This window comes from Mustelus asterias, chromosome 14 (genome assembly GCF_964213995.1).
Source record: "Mustelus asterias chromosome 14, sMusAst1.hap1.1, whole genome shotgun sequence".
Classification (NCBI taxonomy): Eukaryota; Metazoa; Chordata; class Chondrichthyes; order Carcharhiniformes; family Triakidae; genus Mustelus; species Mustelus asterias.
The window spans coordinates 52,525,673-52,545,336 of record NC_135814.1 but is presented as its reverse complement, the minus strand read 5'-3'; the positions used below and the strand labels follow the sequence as shown (position 1 = coordinate 52,545,336).

Here is a 19,664-nt window from a genome sequence, read left to right as displayed (position 1 = left end):
ATAGGATCACTGCCTCCAAATAAACCATTATCTTAGTCTCAGGTTTGAGATCCTGGTCCTCAAATAGCCTTTGGCCTACTGATGAAAAGAATGAGCTGACACATTTGAGGTGATGATGAATTTTGTCGCCTATGTTTGCATTCGTTCACAGGAACTCCCAAATTTGGAAAATGGACCTTAGATTTCTGCATGTTTAGTCACAAGCCCATTGTTTCATATGCTTTGGAGAAGGAGTCAACAGTAACCTGGAGCTCAGTTTCTGAGTGATCCAGCACACCAGTGTCATCCACATACTGGAGCTCCGTGACTGAGTGGAGTGATTTTGGTTTTGGATTGAAGGTAGCATATGCTGAACAGTTTCCCATCTGCACACTGCAATCCCCAACTATCGGAGAGGCAGAAAAGAACCTCAGGCCAGTTGAGGAAAATAACAATGGAAAATCCCTCTTCTATCCAAAAAGACAATTAGGATGAGAGGGTTGACCTCAGATGAGATGCTGAGTAAATCGGGCCTGTACTCTCTGGAATTTAGGAGAAATGACAAGTTACCCCTTTAAAGCACACAAGAGTCTGAAGGAGCTTGATAGAGAATTAAGAGGTTTTTTTCTCCTGAGGATTGGGATGAGGAAAGGTTTCTTCACTCAAAGGGTTGTTGGAATTCTCTACCCCCGAGAGTTGTGGAAGCTTAGTCATTGAGTATGTTTGCAACAAATATTGACAGATTTCTGAATACCAATAACATAACGGGGTATGGGGATAGTGTGAGGAAAAGGCATTGTAGTGGATGATCAGCCATGATCATATTAAATGGTGGTGCAGACACGAATGGCTTAGTCCTGCTCCTATGTTCCTACGTAGCAAATTTCTCCTGATTCCAATTCCAGTCAAGGTGCAATAGCAAAGCCCTGGTACAATTCTTCAGGTAGAGGTTTCAAGGCCAATCTGAATCTCTGCTTACTGGTCTTTGTTAGACAGAGTTTTTCTCTGATGTAGATGTTTCTGATCTGTCTATTCAGAATATATCTTATAAAATCACCATATCAGTAACCTAATATCTCTCATGTGACCAGAGTATCTCTTTCCATTGTCCTCATAAATAGTTTCTGATGGTTAGACCATTGTCTGGCGTCCACATACCATTTTGATTAGAGCATTTTGCACCCATTCTCTGGATTTCAAGTTTGGAGCAAAGGTTTACAGCAGTATTGTGAAGCCACCCATTTTATTTAGTTGGAGAAATACAGTTATGATCATAGGAAGGATCATTCTCATTTTAATGACTTCGTCAAGACAAGGTCACCAAATCTCTCCAGTCCATTTGATTTTACAAGAAAATGTTCATTTTGGATTCATACTCAAGTATGTTTTTAGAACTCATGGGTGTGATACTCTTATGTACTCTATTGAATCCAACACCTTTTTATTTCAGATTTTGAAAATGTGCAATACTTTGCTTCTGAATTTGAAATATTCATGATGTTGACTTTTGTGGAACTTCAAGAATTGTTATTTTTAATTACAAATTCTAGAATATTGCACCATGAGGGCAGAATTTTACAGCAGGTAAACCCATTGGTGGGTTTGCAAAAAATACCCAAAGTGGCTTACCTGCTGCCAGCCCCCAACCTTTCTATAGTCTTATGAGGGGTAGGCAAGGCGGCCACTTAAGGACTGCTTCGACTTCAATTTTGAGGCTAGTGGAAGGAGGTCAGGGACAGGAGTTGTAGGCTGGGGAAAATCTGCTTCGATCTCAGGAAGAGAAGGTTAGAGAACCACCCCCCCCCAAAAAATAAATCTCTGCCTTATGATCCTCTCACTTTTGGCTGCATTCTGGCTGGGTCAGAATGCAGCAACCGCTCCCAGTAGTGCTACTGGGACTGCAGGGCTGGTTAGGAGTCTCACCTCAGCCAATTAATACTCCTCGCTTTTTCGAATTGGCTGATGAGATTCTGTGGGGAAGCAGATATCAGTGGAGATGTATTTCCTGCTGATTATTCAGGTGCCGCCCATAATATTATACCCTTAATCACATTTACTTTGTTCCTAACAGCCGTCTGTTTCTCAGCCCTAATTACAGAAAAATATATAAATAGGTCACATCAACTTTAATTCATATCCAAGATATTAATTCCAGGTTTTATTTTCCAGGAAATTGTTTTATGGCTCCTTCTTGCAGAATACCAACATGATTGGCCTTGAGACATTGGAAGATCCCACAGGTATCTGGGAAATAATAGAGACAATTGGAAAAGGAACCTACGGAAAAGTCTACAAAGTTTGTAACAAGAAAGATGGTAGCCAAGCAGCTGTTAAAGTGCTGGATCCTATCAGTGTTAGTACTTAAGAATTTTCTTGTAATTCTGTTCATAAGTTGAATATCCTTTCTGGTATTGTGAGATACCCCTTTTGAATTGTAAATATTCCATCCTCATCCTAGACCTGTTTGCAGCCTTTGACACAATTGACCATACCTTCTTCCTCCAATGCCTCTCCATTGTCATGTAGCTGGGTGGGACTATACTCATGTGGTTCCATTTTTATTTATCTAAATGTTGCGAGAGAATTATTTGCAATGGCTTCTGTATTGTTACCTCTGGAGTTCCCCAAGAATCTATCCCTTGTCTCTATTTCTCATCTACATGCTGCCCCATGATGACATCATCCAAAAACACAGTTTTCACATATACACTAAAGACACCTTCACCACCACTTCTCTGTGCTCCTCCACTGTTACTAAATTATCAAATTGCTTTTATTTGACACCCAATACTGAATGAGCAGAAATTTCCTGTAATTAAGTGTTGGGAGGACCGAAGTAATTGTTTTCACTTCCTGCTCCGATTCCTAGCTACTGACTCCTTCCCTCTCTCTGGCAACAGTCTGACATTAAGCCAGTCTGCCCACATTTGGTGTCACATTTGATTCTGAGATGAGCTTCCATCCTCATATTTGCTTCACCACTACACTCCCTATTTCGACCACTGTACGATCGCTTGCGTTTGCCCCTGTCTTGGCTCATCTGCTGTTGAAACCCTGATTCATGCCTTCATTACCTCTGGACTTGACTATTCCAATACACTTCTGGCTGGTCTCTCACATTCGATCTACCATAAACTTGAAGTCATTCAAAACTCTACTACCCATTTCTTAACTCTCCTTCCCCATCGCCCCTGTGACTGTCATCCCTGCTGACCTACATTAATTCCTGGTCAAGCAACACCTTTATTTTAAAGTCTTGATGCATGTTTTCAAATCTTTTCATGGCCAAGTCCCTCCCTGTCTCTGCAATCACCTCCAACCCCGTTACCCATTCCTAACATGAATCCAGCCCATTGTGTTTCTCCTGAATGTGACATATCAATTGCATACCAATATTGTAAGAAAACATCAACTTATTACAGATGGGAGCTTCCTGCTCCCATGTGAACCGAAAGTAGGCATGATGCATAATATGCAAGCATATTTAGCATGACTAGTTTCTATCTTGTTTTCAAATTGTTAGCATCCACCTTGTACACAAAAATCACCTTTCGTTATTTATCAGCAGATAAAGTCTTCTGTAAAAGGGGAAAAGTAAATATTGGGCAGGATTCTCTGGCCATTCACACCAGAGGGATTCTCCTGTCCTGTTGCAGTAAATGGAGATCTGGCTGAGTGCCAAATTCTCTGTTCTCTGGCAGTGATGGTGGGACGTGAACAGCCGGAGAAATCTGGCCATTATTTCTTCCTTGTCAAAGAAAGTTTAAAGTAGTAGTCAATCCCAAGACTGAACATATGCTGCTGTTACAATCACTACAAATTCTTTCTTACTATAGGGATTTCCTCGAGAGTGTTTATTGTCTTCATTTGTTTCTACCATTTCCTCAGGTTGTTGATGAAGAAATTGAAGCAGAATATAGCATCCTGCAGTCATTATCAAGTCATCCGAATGTTGTTAAATTCTATGGAATGTTCTATAAAGCAGACTTGAAAGCTGGTGGTCACCTCTGGTTAGTTCTAGAGGTAAGGAGCTCATTGTTTTAGAATTACTTTCATATATGACCATTTTAAAAATAAAAGAAACCAAAGAAATTTGTAACAATATGTAAGGTTAAAAATTGCTGTTAGTGATATTGGCCTGATTATATTTAATATGAGTTAAAATAGTGGACAGTTGAACATTTCTCCACTAATGTTAGCAACAGGCTGTGTTTGCATAAAGGAGTGGTACATGTTGAAAAGACCTAAGATACTGTATTTTACTCTGCCAGCAATATTATGACTGACAATCCATATCATGTTTTTGACTAATAAATACAAAAATTATACAAGCTAAACAATACAACAAAGAACATAATATTGTATCCCACATAGGAATGGGCTATTTAATCCTTCAAGCTGGATCTGGCATTCCGTAAGATCATGGCTGAACTGTGACCTAACCTCACATATCCACTTTTGCTCCTATCCCTTAATAGAGGGATTCTTGACGATGCAGATTTTGAGGCACTCCTGCAGAAGTTATAAAAATTCCATGTACTCTTCCAACACAACTATTTTTTATACTTGTACGTGGATACAAAATCAAAGATTGCATGTCTGCGAATGCTTCATCCTTGGTAATTAAAGGACGGTTTTTGTGTGCAAATTACACACTGCATTCACGACACATCCCCACCTTCCTGTACAATAAAACATCAGTTCAAGTAGCTGCCTTCATATTTCCTTAAATTTTCAGGTTTATTGCAGTTCTATGTTTTTTATTGACATTTCCACTTCCTCTTCATTCTTCAGTCCTTCCAATTAAACTTGATAAAGGCAGTTTTCTCTTATTTATCTGTGGCTTTTGTTGTTTTGAAGCTGATTAAAGATTTAGACGTTAAAGATTTATCTCTACCTGATATTTACTCTTTCATGATTTGATTTCTCCTATTCTTTGCAATATATCTAAGCTCTGTAACACCTTGTACAAAGAGAGAATGTATTGCATAATTTGAAAATGTGCTAATATTTGCACATTCTGTATGTAATAAAGAAACACTAAATAGGAATGTAAAAACCAGCCTTGCTCACATCAATAATCAAAAATTTAAAATATCTGAATGCTGAGCAAAACATGATACCCCTGATTCAAATGAACAGGCATATCATCAGATACCTCACATTGATGAACACAGCACCAGATACCCTAAGTGAGTGATTCGTAGCATGGTTATAGCACAGGCACACACTATTGAGCAGAGAATTCCCATTCCAAACCATATAGTATGTGTTTGGGGGGGGGGGGGGGGGGGTAATTTTTCCTCAGTCATTGTTGCTGCTTTTGCCAACCACCTTAAATTGGTGTCCTCAAACTATTGACCTTACAGTTTATCTACTCTGACCAGACCTATCATGTTTTTTGCAAATCTCCTCTTGACCTTCACTTCCTCAAAAAGAAAAGCTTCAATTTCTCCAGTCTATCCATGCAACTGAAGTTCCTCATACCTGGAACCATTCTTGTGAATCTTTCCTACACCCTCTCTAATGCCTTTCTATCCTTCCTCAGGTGTGATGTCCAGAATTTGACATACTGCTCCAGTTGAGACTAAACCAGCGTTTTATTCAGATTTGTAATAACTTCCCTACCCTTGTACTCTATACTCCCATTTCTAAAGCCCAGGACTGCATATTCTTTACTAACAGCTTTCTCAAAAGGCCTGCACTTTCAATGATTTGTGTACATATACCCCCAGGTCTTTCTGCCCCTCCTCCCCTTTCAGAATTGTACCCTTTATTTTTTAACTTTTTCTCCTCATTCTTCTTACCAAAATGAATTGCTTCCCTGAATTAAATTTCACTTGCCAGTTGTCCGTCCATTCCACCAACCTGTTTATGTCACCTTGAGATTTATCACTGTTCTCCTCATGATTCCCAATATTTCCAAGTTTGTGGCATCCACAGATCTTGAAGTTGTGTCCTGTATGCCCAAGTCTAGGTAGTTACTATAGATCAAGAACTTAGTACCAGCCCCTGGGGATCTCCACTCTTAAGTTTCCCTTAAGTCCAAAAAAAAACAATCATTCATATATTTTTCCTGTCACTCAGCTCACTTCAAATCCATTTATTCTATGGCTTCATATTTTGCTCACAAACCTATCACATCTCTTTTGGAAGTCCAAGTGCATCACATTAACCACCTGATCCTCATCATCACTCTCTAATACCTCATCAAAAAACTGAAGGAAGTTAGTTAAACATGATTTTGCTGTTACCAAATCCATGCTGGCTTTCCTGAATTAACCCACAATTGTTGAGTGATTTTTTTAAATTTAGAGCCACAATCAATTTGCAATAGAGGAGGTAATTTAACCCAGTGAGTTTATGGTGGCTCTCCATGGAGCAATCCAGTCAATTTTCTTTCCCCTCAATCCCTGTAGCTTTTCAGGTTTATTTATTTCAAGTGCCCTTTGACTGAAGTTGACTCTCCCTCAATTATTTAACTCTAGATTGTGCCTTGTCATAGAGGTTTACAGCATGGAAACAGGCTCTTGTCCATGCCACCCTTTTTTTAAAAAACCCCTAAACTAATCCCAATTGCCCGCATTTGTCCCGTATCCCTCTATACCCATCGTACCCATGTAACTATCTAAATGCTTTTTAAAAGATAAAATTGTACCCGCCTCTACTACTACCTCTGGCAGCTCGTTCCAGACACTCACCACCCTCTGTGAAAAAATTGCCCCTCTGGACACTTTTGTATCTCTCCCCTCTCACCTTAAACCTATGCCCTCTAGTTTTAGACTCCCCTACCTTTGGGAAAAGATATTGACTACCCTTTTCCTTGACTTGTCCTTTTCTACAACTATATCAACCTTATGGCATTATGAACACTGTCCCCTAAATATTCTCCTACTGACCCTTAATCCACCTCATTCCCAAAGACCAGACCCAGCAATACCTCCTGCCTTGTAGGAAGATTCTGTGGACCTTATAAAATGGTGGGTCCAGATGCAGTCTCATCCCTCATTTGCAACGGATCTACTTTTCGGCAGCAGGGGGAAGAGAGTGGGGCATGATTCACAGGTGGAAAATCCAAATCTAGAGCCGTTTGAATTTAACCTGGTGTTGAACTCAGACAGACTCCATTTTGGCTATTGCAAGGGCCTTAATCTGCATTGTAGGGGGTCATGAATTCAACACTCTTGAAGGGTGGGTAAGGTCTGTTTAAGTGTCATGATCTGAAGTTTTTTAAATCTCCTGCTCTTTAAGCATGAAAATAAAACAAGCTGAAACTGTCAGAGTTTTTTTTTAAAAAAGCTGCTAGACTGCTTTGGTTAACAGGCTATCTGGTGTAGGTTAGAAAAAAATTACTATCTGCTCATGCAGTTTCAATAGGGGTCATTGTTGATATTTCCCCACTGGCTATTGTTATATTATTATGAATACTTGGCTTAGTTTCAAAAGTTACTCCTATCTCAGTCAGGCTATCTTAGTTTACGGTATGACTGACAGTTTAAAGGGGCTATTTAAAGGGTAAATTGTGTTTGATGTAGTGTCTGAAAAGAAGTATATTTTATAAGAGACTAATCACTTGATATATAAAAGCTTTAAATAGGTTTCTTGAATGTGACTTTTTTCACTAACATGCTTATATTCATGGGAGCTGTATTACATTGTTAGAAGTTCATTTTTTCCATCTCCACATGGCTCCTGAGGTCTGCCGATGTTGGATACTGGATGAGTAGCTTTGAAGGTGGCATGGGACAATATGAGTGGTCATGGGAGTTGGTGGGGGTTTCAGGGCTGGAGGGCTTATCAGCATCTATGCTGAGCACTGCTGCCTCACAGCACCAGGGACTAGGGTTCAATTCCCAACTTGGGTCACTGTCTGTGCAGGGTCTGAATGTTCTCCCTGTGTCCGCATGGGTTTCCTCCCAGTGCTTCAGTTTCCTCCCACACTCCGAAAGGCGTGCTGGTTAGGTGCATTGGCCATGCTAAATTCTCCCTCAGTGTACAAGTGCTGGAGTGTGCCGACTAGGGGATTTTCACAGTAACTTCATTGCAGTGTTAATGTAAGCCTTCTTGTGACACTAATGAATAAACTTAAATTTATATCTAAAACAACCGGAATGAAGTGAGTCTTCTGACCAACCTGCTCACCCGCCCCTGTGGTAGCCTAAGATTGGTTTCCGAGGTTGGTGGACCTGATTCTATCCTGCCCCAGCTCCCCAAACCAAAAATCTGGTCGAACAGGGCCCTTTGGCAGATCTGCCAAGTCTGGAAGTTTCCTGATTTGAACCACTTGCTTCAGAATAAAGGGTAAGCCATTTAGGACTGAGGGTGGTGAATTTTTTGAATTCTCTGCTCCAGAGGGCTGTGAAAAGCCTATCCTTGCAACAGGTCCACAGCAGACACCATCTCCCTGGCCCTACACTCAACCCTGGAACATTGGATAATAAGGATATTTATGTCAGACTCCTATTTATTGACTATAGCTTAGCCTTCAACACCATAATTCCAATAAAACTCATCTCCAAACTCTGTGGCCTCGGGCTGTGCTCCTCCTTCTGTGACTGGATCCTCAACTTCGTTACTCATAGACTGCAATCAGTAAGGATAGTAATGACACCTCCACAATTATCCTCAATACTGATACCCTGCAAGGCTGTTCTCGGCTCCTTACTATAGTCTTTATAAATCTATGACTATGTGGCCAAATTCTGCTCCAACTCCATTTTCAAGTTTGCTGATGACACCACTGTTGTGGGCCAGATCTCAAAAAAATGATGAGAAGGAGTACAGAAAAGATAAAGGATCTGGTGAAATGGTGTGATGACAATGTCTCTCCCTCAATGTCAGTAAAACAAAGGAACTAGTCATTGACTTCAGGAAATGTAATGGAGGACATGATCACCATTGATGTAGACAGGGACAATTGGAGATGGTCAAGAGTTTCAAGTTCCTAGTGTTCAGATCATCAAGAATCTGACCTGGACCCTCCACACCGACGCTACAGTTAAGAAAGCTCACCAATGCCTCTACTTTCTCAGAACGCTAAGGGAATTTGGCATGTCCAACACGACTCTCATCAATTTTTACACCATAGAAAGCATCCTATCCAGTTATATCACAGGTTGGTATGGCTCCTGCTCTGACCAAGACCGCAAGAAGCTACAAAGAGTTGTGAACGTAGCCCAGTCCATCACGTAAACTAGCCTCCCATCCATTGACTCTGTCTACACTTGGGAACACAGCCAATATAATCAAGGCCCCCATGCACCCGGATATACACTCTTCCGTCGGGAAAAAGGTACAAAAGTCTGAGATCACATACCAACTGACTCGAGAACAGTTTCTTCTCTGCTGTGATCAGATTTTTAAACAGTCCTATCATATATTAAGCTGATCTTTCTCTTCACCCTACCTGTGGCTGCAACACTATATTCTGCACCCTATCCTTTTCCCCTATGTACTTAAAGAGCGGTATGTTTTGCCTGTATCATGCGCAAGAAACAATACTTTTCATTGCATCTCAGTACATGTGACGGAGGGTGGTGGTTCCCTGGAACTCGCTGCCGGGGGAAATAGTGGAAGCAGATATGATAGTGGCTTTTAAGGGGCGTCTGGACAAATACATGAATAGGATGGGAATAGAAGGATATGTTCCCTAGAGGGTAGGGGGTTTTATTTCACACGGGCAGCATGGTCGGTACAGGCTTGGAGGGCCGAAGGACCTGTTCCTGTGCTGTAATTTTCTTTGATTTGATTTTAACAAAGAACAAACAATCATTGAGTATGTTCAAGACAGAGATCGATGGTGAAGTCACACGAGATCAGCAGTGAGCTGGCAAGATGGATACAGAATTGGCTTGGTCATAGAAGACATAGGGTAGCAGTGGACGGGCGCTTTTCTGAATGGAGGGCTGTGACAAGTGGCATTCCTCAGGGATCTTTGCTGGGACCTTTGCTGTTTGGAATATATAGAAATGATTTGGAGGAAAATGTAACTGGTTTGATTTGTAAGTTTGTGGACGACACAAAGATTGGTGGAATTGCGGATAGTGATGGGGACTGTCAGAGGATACAGCAGGATATAGATCAGTTGGAGACTTGGGCGGAGAGATGGCAGATGGGGTTTAATCCAGACAAATGTGAGGTAATGCATTTTAGAAGGTCTAATACAGATAGGAAATATACGATAAATGGCAGAACCCTTAAGAGTATTGATAGGCAGAGTGATCTGCATGTGCAGGTATACAGGTCACTGAAAGTGGCAAAGCAGGTGGCGAAGTTAGTCAAGAAGACATACGACACGCTTGCCTTCATCGGCCGGGGCATTGAGAACAAAAAAATGTCAGTAAAACAAATTGGCAAGTCGTGTTGCAGCTTTATAGAACCTTAGTTAGGCTGCTCTTGGAATATAGTATTCAATTCTGGTTGCCACACTACCAGAAGGATGTGGAGGCTTTGGAGAGGGTACAGAAAAGATTTACCAGAATGTTGCCTGGTATAAAGGACATTAGCTATGAGGAGAGGTTGGCCAAACTTTTTGTTCTCATTGGAACGACGGAGGTTGAGGGGCGACCTGATAGAAGTCTACAAGATTATGAAGGGCATGGATGGAGTGGATAGTCAGAAGCTTTTTTTCAGGGTGGTAGAATCAATTATTAGGGGGCATAGGTTTAAGGTGCGAGGGGCAAGATTTAAAGGAGAGGCAAGTTTTTTTTCCATAGAGAGTGGTGGGTGCCTGGAACTTGCTGCCGTGGGAGGTAGTGGAAGCAGATACGATAGTGACCTTTAAGGGGCGTCTTGACAAATACATGAATAGGATGGGAATAGAGGGATATGGTTCCCGGAAAGGCGAGGAGTTTTAGTTCAGTCGGGCAGCATGGTCAGTGCAGGCTTGGAGGGCCGAAGGGCTGGTTCCTGTGCTGTAATTTTCTTTGTTCTTTGTTCTCTGATAGATTTCTAGATGCTAATGACATAAAGAAATCTGGAGATAGCTCAGGAAAATCGCATTGAGGTAGATGATCAGCCTTTATCTAGTTGAATAGCGGAGCACACTCGAGGCTAAATGGCCTACTCCTACCCCTATGAATTTAGTTTTGAATCCTCATTTAGTTGAGGAAACAAAATCCCTATCACCATATGCTCTATGCAGCTGATATTTCTGATAACGAGCAGATGAATAGAATTTATCCTCTCTCCTTTCTCATTAAACAATTAGACATTCATACCTGCATCTGAATTTATAAGAACATAAGAACTAGGAGCAGGAGTAGACCATCTGGCCCCTTGAACCTGCTCCGTCATTCAATAAGATCATAGCTGATCTTTTTGTGCACTCAGCTCCACTTACCCGCCCACTCACCATAACCTTTAATTCCTTTACTGTTCAAAAATCTATCTATCTTTGCCTTAAAAACATTCAACAAGGTAGCCTCAACTTGTTCACTGGGCAGGGAATGCCACAGATTTACAACCCTTATTTTGAGGCAACGCCCCATAGTCCTAGTTTCACCTGCTAGTGGAAACAACTCCCTGCTTCTGTCTTACAATTTTATATGTTTCTATAAGATATAAGATCCCCTCGCTCATTCTTCTGCATTCCAATGAGTTTAGTCCCAGTCTACTCAGTCTCTCCTCATAAGCCAACCCTCTCACCTCCAGAATCAACCCAGTGAATCTCCTCTGCACCCCCTCTAGTGCCAGTACATCCTTTCTCAAGTAAGGAGACCAAAGCTGTGCACAGTACTCTTGGTGTGTCCTCACAAGCAGTTTATACAGCTGCAACATAACCTCCCTGTTTTTAAACTCCATACCTCTATCAATGAAGGACAAAATCCATTTGCGTTCTTAATTAGCTGTTGCACCTGCAAACCAACTTTTTTCAATTCATGCACAAGGACACCCAGGTCCCTCTGCACAGCAGCATGCGCCTTACCCTTTATCCTTGTCCTTACCCTTTACCATAACGCCATGCACCTTTATCTTAAGAGCAGCCTTTTGTGCGGCACCTTGTCGAATGCCTTCTGGAAATCTAGATACACCACATCCACTAGTACCCCATTGTCTGCCGCGCTCGTAATGTCCTCAAAGAATTGTAATAAATTAGTTAAACATGACCTGCCTTTCATGAACCCATGCTGCATCAGCCCAATTGAACAATTTCTGTTCAGATATTTCACTATTTCCTGCTTGATGATAGATTCAGGCATGTTCCCCATTACAAAAGTTAAGCTAACCAGTCTATAGTTAGCCGCCTTTTGTCTACCTTTTTTAAACAGTGGCATCACATTTGCTGTTTTCCAATCTGCTGAAACTGCCTCAGAGTCTAGCGAATTTTGGTAAATTACACGAGCGCATTTGCTATTTCCACTGCCATCTCTTTTAATGCTGTGGGATGCATTCCATCAGGGCCAGGAGACTTGTCTACCTTCAGCCCCATTAGTTTGCCCAACACTATCTCTTTCGTGATAATGATCATTTCTAGGTCCTCACCTGCCATAGCCTCCTTGTTATCAATTTTTGGCATGTTATTTGTGCCTTCCATTGTGAAGATCGACACAAAATACTGTTCAATACTTCAGCCTCATTTCCTATTATTAAATCCCCCTTCTCATTCTCTAAAGGACCAATGTTTACCTTACCATTTTCATTTTATATATTTGTAAAAACGTTTGTTATCTGTTTTTATATTCTGAACTAGTTTTCTCTCATCATTTTACTTTTCTTTATCGCTTTTTTCGAGGTTTTCTGTTGACCTTAAAAGATTTCCCAATCCTCTAGTTTCCCATTAATCTTTGCCACTTTGTATGCATTTTCTTTCAATTTGATACCCTCCTTTATTTCCTTAGATATCCGTGGCTGATTATCCCTTTTCCTACAGTCCTTCCTTTTCACTGATACATACTGGTATGTATGTGATGTGCTGATTCTTGTATCTGTCCTGGAAGTTTATTGTTATGCCCAGGACTGGTGATTTGAAAAAGTTTGTGTTGTGTTCTCAATTAGTTTCAAATTCAGAGCATATTGCAGGCATATTTTGAATATATACGTGGCTCTGTTAACATGTATTAACATCCACAAATCTGTAATATAAATACAAAATTCAAGTTTATGTAAATATGGTGTTCTTTGTAGTCAGATATCTCTTCCTCTTGCTATTCAAGTTTTGATATCTTAAGAGCTCCAGGGCCCTTGCAATCAACACACAGTTGGTTTTAATAAACTTGGGGATCCTCTGACACAAATTCATTTGTATTTGCTGGACGTTCAAGAAATGTAACCTTGGTGTAGGGTTATTTTTCCTCGCACTTGGTTGAAAACATTTGAATCAGCAATAATTTGAATATGAAAAGTCCATTCACGGTGATGTTGCAGTTCTTAAACTTTCCGACGTAGTCATTGATCAAAGTACTGACTTGATAGAATCTGTCTTCTCGCATTTAGTTGCTGGGTGCCTATTTAATTAATCATTGCAAAGTTGCTGGTTGTAGTCATTTTAGGAGAGTAGGGCACAGTTGAGTGTTTTGCTGTAGCACAATTGCCATTCGCTCAATGTTTTGGGATGTCACTTCTTTGGATGTACCAGATATCTGACACAATGATGTCATAGTCCCAGTTTTTTCTGAACTTGCCGTGGGAATGGAGAGCTGAGTAGTTGAAATGGCAAAAAATCAATTTGTCACCCAATTCCTTGTGAAACATGTGAACCTAACGTGGGTGGGAAATGCAACAACAGAAAGAGGCAGAGGTCTGATTAAAATTGGGCTCAAATGACATCATTAAGACTTCAGTGCAATTTTACCTGGAAAAGTCTGAATTTCCATTCAATGACAAACTTGTTAAATAAATCCTAGCTGGATTGTATTCACAAAATGACTAACATGACTGGACTCTGCATTTAAAGGAGCATGTATTTGCAGGCACTTAGAACATCAAAATATGTGTGCTATTGTGAATCATGCAATTCTGAGCTTCCAGTTTGCTTTTTTATTTACTTTAACCACCTACAGTCCATCATAGCTATAGCTTTTTTTTTTACTTCTTTGAATGGGCAAACAGTTGAAGCAAGAGAAGCTGTAGCCTCAACAACTAGGACAAACATTTGGTAGACCTGTGAGAAGGCAGCAGGTAAGGGGAATGCCCAGAGAAGCTCTAACCCTGCCCAAAGGGTCATTAGACCATGTTCATTTCTTGATTTATTTTGCAAGTGCAGTGTACAAGATGGTTGCACTTTACCAGGCAGTTGGACCGGGAAGTTTTGTTTTTTCCACTGGCTGTCAAAGTAACCTTCACCCTTAACCTTTCCGCCACAGGTTCTTTTCAAGCTTCTTGTGACGACATCATCCACATGTCCTATTCCACAGTGCACTGCTGCACCAAACCGCACTGGTGCCCTGCTTGCAGACCAGTATATTATCTTCTCAGTGAACACCGGCAGCTAGAATGAAAAAGCTCTGGAATTGCAGCCGTGAATGGCTTCCTTCATAATAGATTGCACTCATTTTCTGGTGCCCTGATAGCTACCCAAGTCAAAATACCCTGGACCTTTTTCCGAGCTAGCAGATGAGTTTTGAATTTCTCCCACTACCCACTTGCCGAAAACTCAGCTTATTAAATTAAGAGCCAGTGTATTTTACATTTCTCAGAATTACAGTGACATTTATTTGATGACTAACCTTTCTGTAGCAGAATGCACGAAGAATGACATTGCCATCAGAATGATGTTCAATAAAAAATGCAATAATATGAAGTGTGCTGTTTCTTCCAACCCCATCATGAGAACTAGCTGTAGGGAGGTACTCCTGGGTTCACTGTCCACTAGCAGCAGCACTGACAGCATGTAAGATTGAAAGGACCCTAATCTCAGTCCATCACTCTCAAAATTGGTTTATTTGAGGAATTATGATTTGCTCAAAAAGAAATAATGAAGGAGGAAAAACATAATCAACATTTATATCATCCAGTTGCACTATTTAAAAAAAAAATCAATGAATAAAACTTGAAATGATTAAGTTAATATTATGCAAATATTTTACTATTGAAGCATCAGAGTATATAGAGGACTGGATTTGACATTCCCCATTGGCAGGTTTGAAGGTGGGAACGGTGTTCATAAAATCTAGGACATGGCCTTCACCAACTTGCTGCCTTCCCTGACTTGTATGAAATTTTATGGGTTTGGGAGAGGCATCACGTCTCTTAATGGCCACTTAAAGCCTCATTCCACCTCTGCTACTACGGGGGGAATTTTACCATTTTGAGTCTAAGTGCCGGATCTGGGAGTCAAATAGATCCGCGCCTGGAATCCTCTTTGCAGCGCGCCCATACGCATTTTGCTGGCTCCGGCCCGACGTTCATCCTCTGGTTGGGGGGGGGGGTGTGGGGGTGGAGATGGAGTGTGACATATCATCCCCTGGAAGGGGGGGGGGGGGGACATATCATCCCCTGTAGGGAAGAGTAATCTGTGGCTGGTAGGGTACCAGTGATCGGCCACAGACAGGCAGCGGAACCCCCCCGACCAGAGGATGAGACGTCACACCCCCTCTCCTCCCCCACCCCCCGGAGGATGAGACGTCATCTTTAGCTGCACTGGCTGGTGTTGAGCAAGGTGGAGAACCTCCTTTTGCATGTCCCCTGTGCCCAAAAGAGACTGCCCTCAGCTTTGACAAAGGGTCATCTGGACTCGAAACGTCAGCTCTTTTCTCTCCTTCCAGATGCTGCCAGACCTGCTGAGATTTTGCAGCGTTTTCTCTTTTGGTTTCAGATTCCAGCATCCGCAGTAATTTGCTTATAGAGACTGCCCCACCCCCACCCCTTTGTGAAGGCCTGCCAGCCTAACCATAGTGAAACTTCACCCCTTGCCTTAGTGTATGGTTCCAGTGACAAACTCCATTGGGAACTGACTGTAGTCCCAGCAGTGGCCACTGTGCTGGAACTACAGAGTTGCTGAGTCCATTGTCTGGACTTCCAGTTAAGAGAAGTGGAAATCCTGCCTCTCGCCTATTAATGTCATTACTTAAGAGTGGGGCAGCTATTCTTTCCTGTGAGAGTTCCCCACCATGCCTGCTTTTTAGTCAGGGTGTGTGGAGACTATGGTGACCCATTATGGACTATGGTGACCCTGGTATAGACTGGAAAGTGCTTGGGGCTGGGGGTCTGGACGGGGAGGAGTTTGTAAAATGCGTACTGGAAGGTTCTTTGGAACAGTATGCAGATAGCCCAACTAGAGAGGGGGCTATACTGGATCTAGTTCTGGGAAATGAGCCCGGTCAGGTCGTCAAAGTTTCAGTAGGGGAACATGTGGCAAATAGTGACCACAACTCTGTTAACTTTAGGATAGTAATGGACAAGGGCGAGTGTTGTCCTAAGGGTAGGGTGCTAAACTGGGGGAAGGCTAACTATAGCCGGATTAGGCAGGAATTGGTGGCCGTTGATTGGGAGAGGCTGTTTGGGGCTAAGTCCACGTCTGGCATGTGGGAGTCTTTTAAGGAACAGTTGATAAGGCTGCAGGACATGCATATGCCTGTAAAAAGGAAGGATAGGAAAGGTAGGATTCGAGAGCCGTGGATAACCAGGGAAATTGAGGATCTGATCACAAAGAAAAGAGAGGCGTATGTTAGGTCCAGGCAACTGAAAACAGATGGAGCTCTGGAGGAATACAGAGAGAGTAGGAAAGAACTCAAACAGGGAGTTAGAAGGGCAAAAAGAGGTCACAAAATGTTCTTGGCAGATAGGATTAAGGAGAATCTTAAGGCATTTTATTCATAGGTTAGGAACAAAAGAGTTGTCAGGGAAAAAGTCGGACCTCTCAGGGACAAAGGAGGAGAATTATGCTTAGAACCCAAGGGAATAGGGGAGATCCTAAATGAATACTTTGCATCGGTATTCACAAAGGAGAGGGACTTGTTGACTGGGAGTGTCTCAGAGGGAGGTGTTGACCCGTTAGAGAGAATCTCCATTACAAGGGAGGAAGTGTTAGGTTTTTAGGAAACATTAAAACTGACAAATCCCCAGGGCCTGATGGCATCTATCCTAGACTGCTCAGGGAGACAAGAGATGTAATTGCTGGGCCTCTGACGGAAATCTTTGTCTCTTCATTGGACACAGGTGAGGTCCCTGAGGATTGGAGGATAGCGAATGTGGTACCGTTATTTAAGAAGGGTAGCAGGGATAACCCGGGTAATTATAGGCCAATGAGCTTGACGTCCGTTGTGGGGAAGTTGTTGGAGAGGATTCTTAGAGACAGGATGTATGCGCATTTAGAACGGAACAATCTCATTAGTGACAGACAGCATGGTTTTGTAAGAGGGAGGTCGTGCCTTACAAATTTGGTGGAGTTTTTTGAGGAAGTGACAAAAACGGTTGACGAAGGAAGGGCCGTGGATGTCGTCTATATCGATTTCAGAAAGGCATTTGACAAAGTCCCTCATGGCAGGTTGGTTAAGAAGGTTAAGGCTAATGGGATACAAGGAGAGGTGGCTCGATGGGTAGAAAACTGGCTTGACCACAGGAGACAGAGGGTAGTGGTCGAAGGGTCTTTTTCTGGCTGGAGGTCTGTGACCAGTGGTCTGCAGGGCTCTGTACTGGGACCTCTGCTATTTGTGATATATATAAATGATTTGGAAGAATGTGTAACTGGTGTTATCAGCAAGTTTGCGGATGACACGAAGATGGCTGGACTTGCGGATAGCGACGAACATTGTCGGACAATACAGCAGATTATAGATAGGCTGGAAAATTGGGCAGAGAAATGGCAGATGGAATTTAATCCAGATAAATGCGAAGTGATGCATTTTGGAAGAACTAATGTAGGGGGGAGTTATACAATAAATGGCAGAGCCATCAAGAGTTTAGAAACACCGAGGGACCTAGGTGTGCAAGTCCACAAATCCTTGAAGGTGGCAGCACAGGTGGAGAAGGTAGTGAAGAAGGCATATGGTATGCTTGCCTTTATAGGATGGGGTATAGAGTATAAAAGCTGGAGTCTGATGTTGCAGCTGTATAGAACGCTGGTTCGGCCACATTTGGAGTACTGCGTCCAGTCCTGGTCACCGCACTACCAGAAGGACGTGGAGGCTTTAGAGAGAGTGCAGAGAAGGTTTACCAGGATGTTGCCTGGTATGGAGGGTCTTACCTATGAGGAGAGATTGGGTAAACTGGGCTTGTTCTCCCTGGAAAGATGGAGAATGAGGGGAGACCTGATAGAGGTGTACAAAATTATGAAGGGTATAGATAGGGTGAACAGTGAGAAGCTTTTTCCCAGGTCGGAGGTGACGATCACGAGGGGTCACGGGCTCAAGGTGAGAGGGGCGAGGTATAACACAGATATCAGAGGGACGTTTTTTACACAGAGTGGTGGGGGCCTGGAATGCGCTGCCAAGTAGAGTAGTGGAGGCAGACACGCTGGCATCGTTTAAGACTTACCTGGATAGTCACATGAGCAGTCTGGGAATGGAGGGATACAAACGAATGGTCTAGTTTGACCAATGAGCGGCACAGGCTTGGAGGGCCGAAGGGCCTGTTTCCTGTGCTGTACTGTTCTTTGTTCTATTAAATTCAGCCTGAAAACAGTTTGGGTTGATTGACTTTTGCAATGTTCTGAAGTAGCACTTAAAAAAACCAATGCAATGTAGAGGGAAAAATGAGTGCTCATACATTGCTTTTGGCTAACACTGTACCTGATTTTTTCCAATGCTTTTTGTGACATCTGCCCTTAAATTTAATCTAATTGAATGCTGTGCTTTGCATCATATTTTATACAGTAATGCTGAATGCTATCCGGGGCAAACCTTCAGGGGTAAACACTTGGTGCTGCTATTTGCAAAAATCCATCAGCCCTAAAGAGCAGATTGGTATTATCAAGATTAGAGTCAGAGTTTTACAGCATGGAAACAGGCTCTTTGGCCCAACTAGTCCATGCCGCCCAGTTTTTAACTATTAAGCCAGTCCCAATTGATTTGATTTATTATTGTTACATGTATTAACATACAGTGAAAAGTATTGTTTCTTGCGCGCTATACAGACAAACATACTGTTCATAGAGAAGGAAATGAGAGAGTGCAGAATGTAGTGTTACAGTCATAGCTAGGGTGTAGAGAAAGATCAATTTAATGCAAGGTAAGTCCATTCAAAAGTCTGACAGCAGCCGGGGAGAAGTTGTTCTTGAGTCGGTTGGTACATAACCTCAGACTTTTGTATCTCTTTCCCGACAGAAGAAGATGGAAGAGAGAATGTTCAGGGTGCGTGGGGTCCTTAATCATGCTGGCTGCTTTGCCGAAGCAGTGGGAAGTGTAGACAGAGTCAATGGGAGGCTGGTTTGCGTGATGGATTGGGCGACATTCACGATGTTTTGTAGTTCCTTGTGGTCTTGGGCAGAGCAAAGCCATACCAAGCTGTGATACAACCAGAAAGAATGCTTTCTATGGTGCATCTGTAAAAGTTGGTGAAAGTCGTAGCTGACATGCTAAATTTCCTTCGTCTTCTGAGAAGGTAGAGGCTTTGGTGGGCTTTCTTAAGTATAGTGTCGGCATGGGGCGACCATGACAGGTTGTTGGTGATCTGGACATCTAAAAATTTGAAGCTCTCGACCCTTTCTACTTCGTCCCCGTTGATGTAGACAGGGGCATGTTCTCCTTTACGCTTCCTGAAGTCGATGACAATCTCCTTCGTTCTGTTGACATTGAGGGAGAGATTAT

General features: G+C 42.2%; 1 protein-coding gene across 1 annotated transcript in view; it reads left to right on the top strand.

Annotated features, from left to right (window-relative positions):
* The window catches only part of myo3b (myosin IIIB), a 548,412-nt gene that overhangs the window by 44,986 nt on the left and 483,762 nt on the right, over positions 1 to 19,664 (top strand). Inside the window, exons 2-3 of the mRNA XM_078227705.1 lie at positions 2,149 to 2,332; positions 3,868 to 4,002. Of these exons, the coding sequence (XP_078083831.1) occupies positions 2,186 to 2,332; positions 3,868 to 4,002 (282 nt within the window). The 5' untranslated portion in view covers positions 2,149 to 2,185. The remainder of the gene's footprint in view (positions 1 to 2,148; positions 2,333 to 3,867; positions 4,003 to 19,664) is intronic.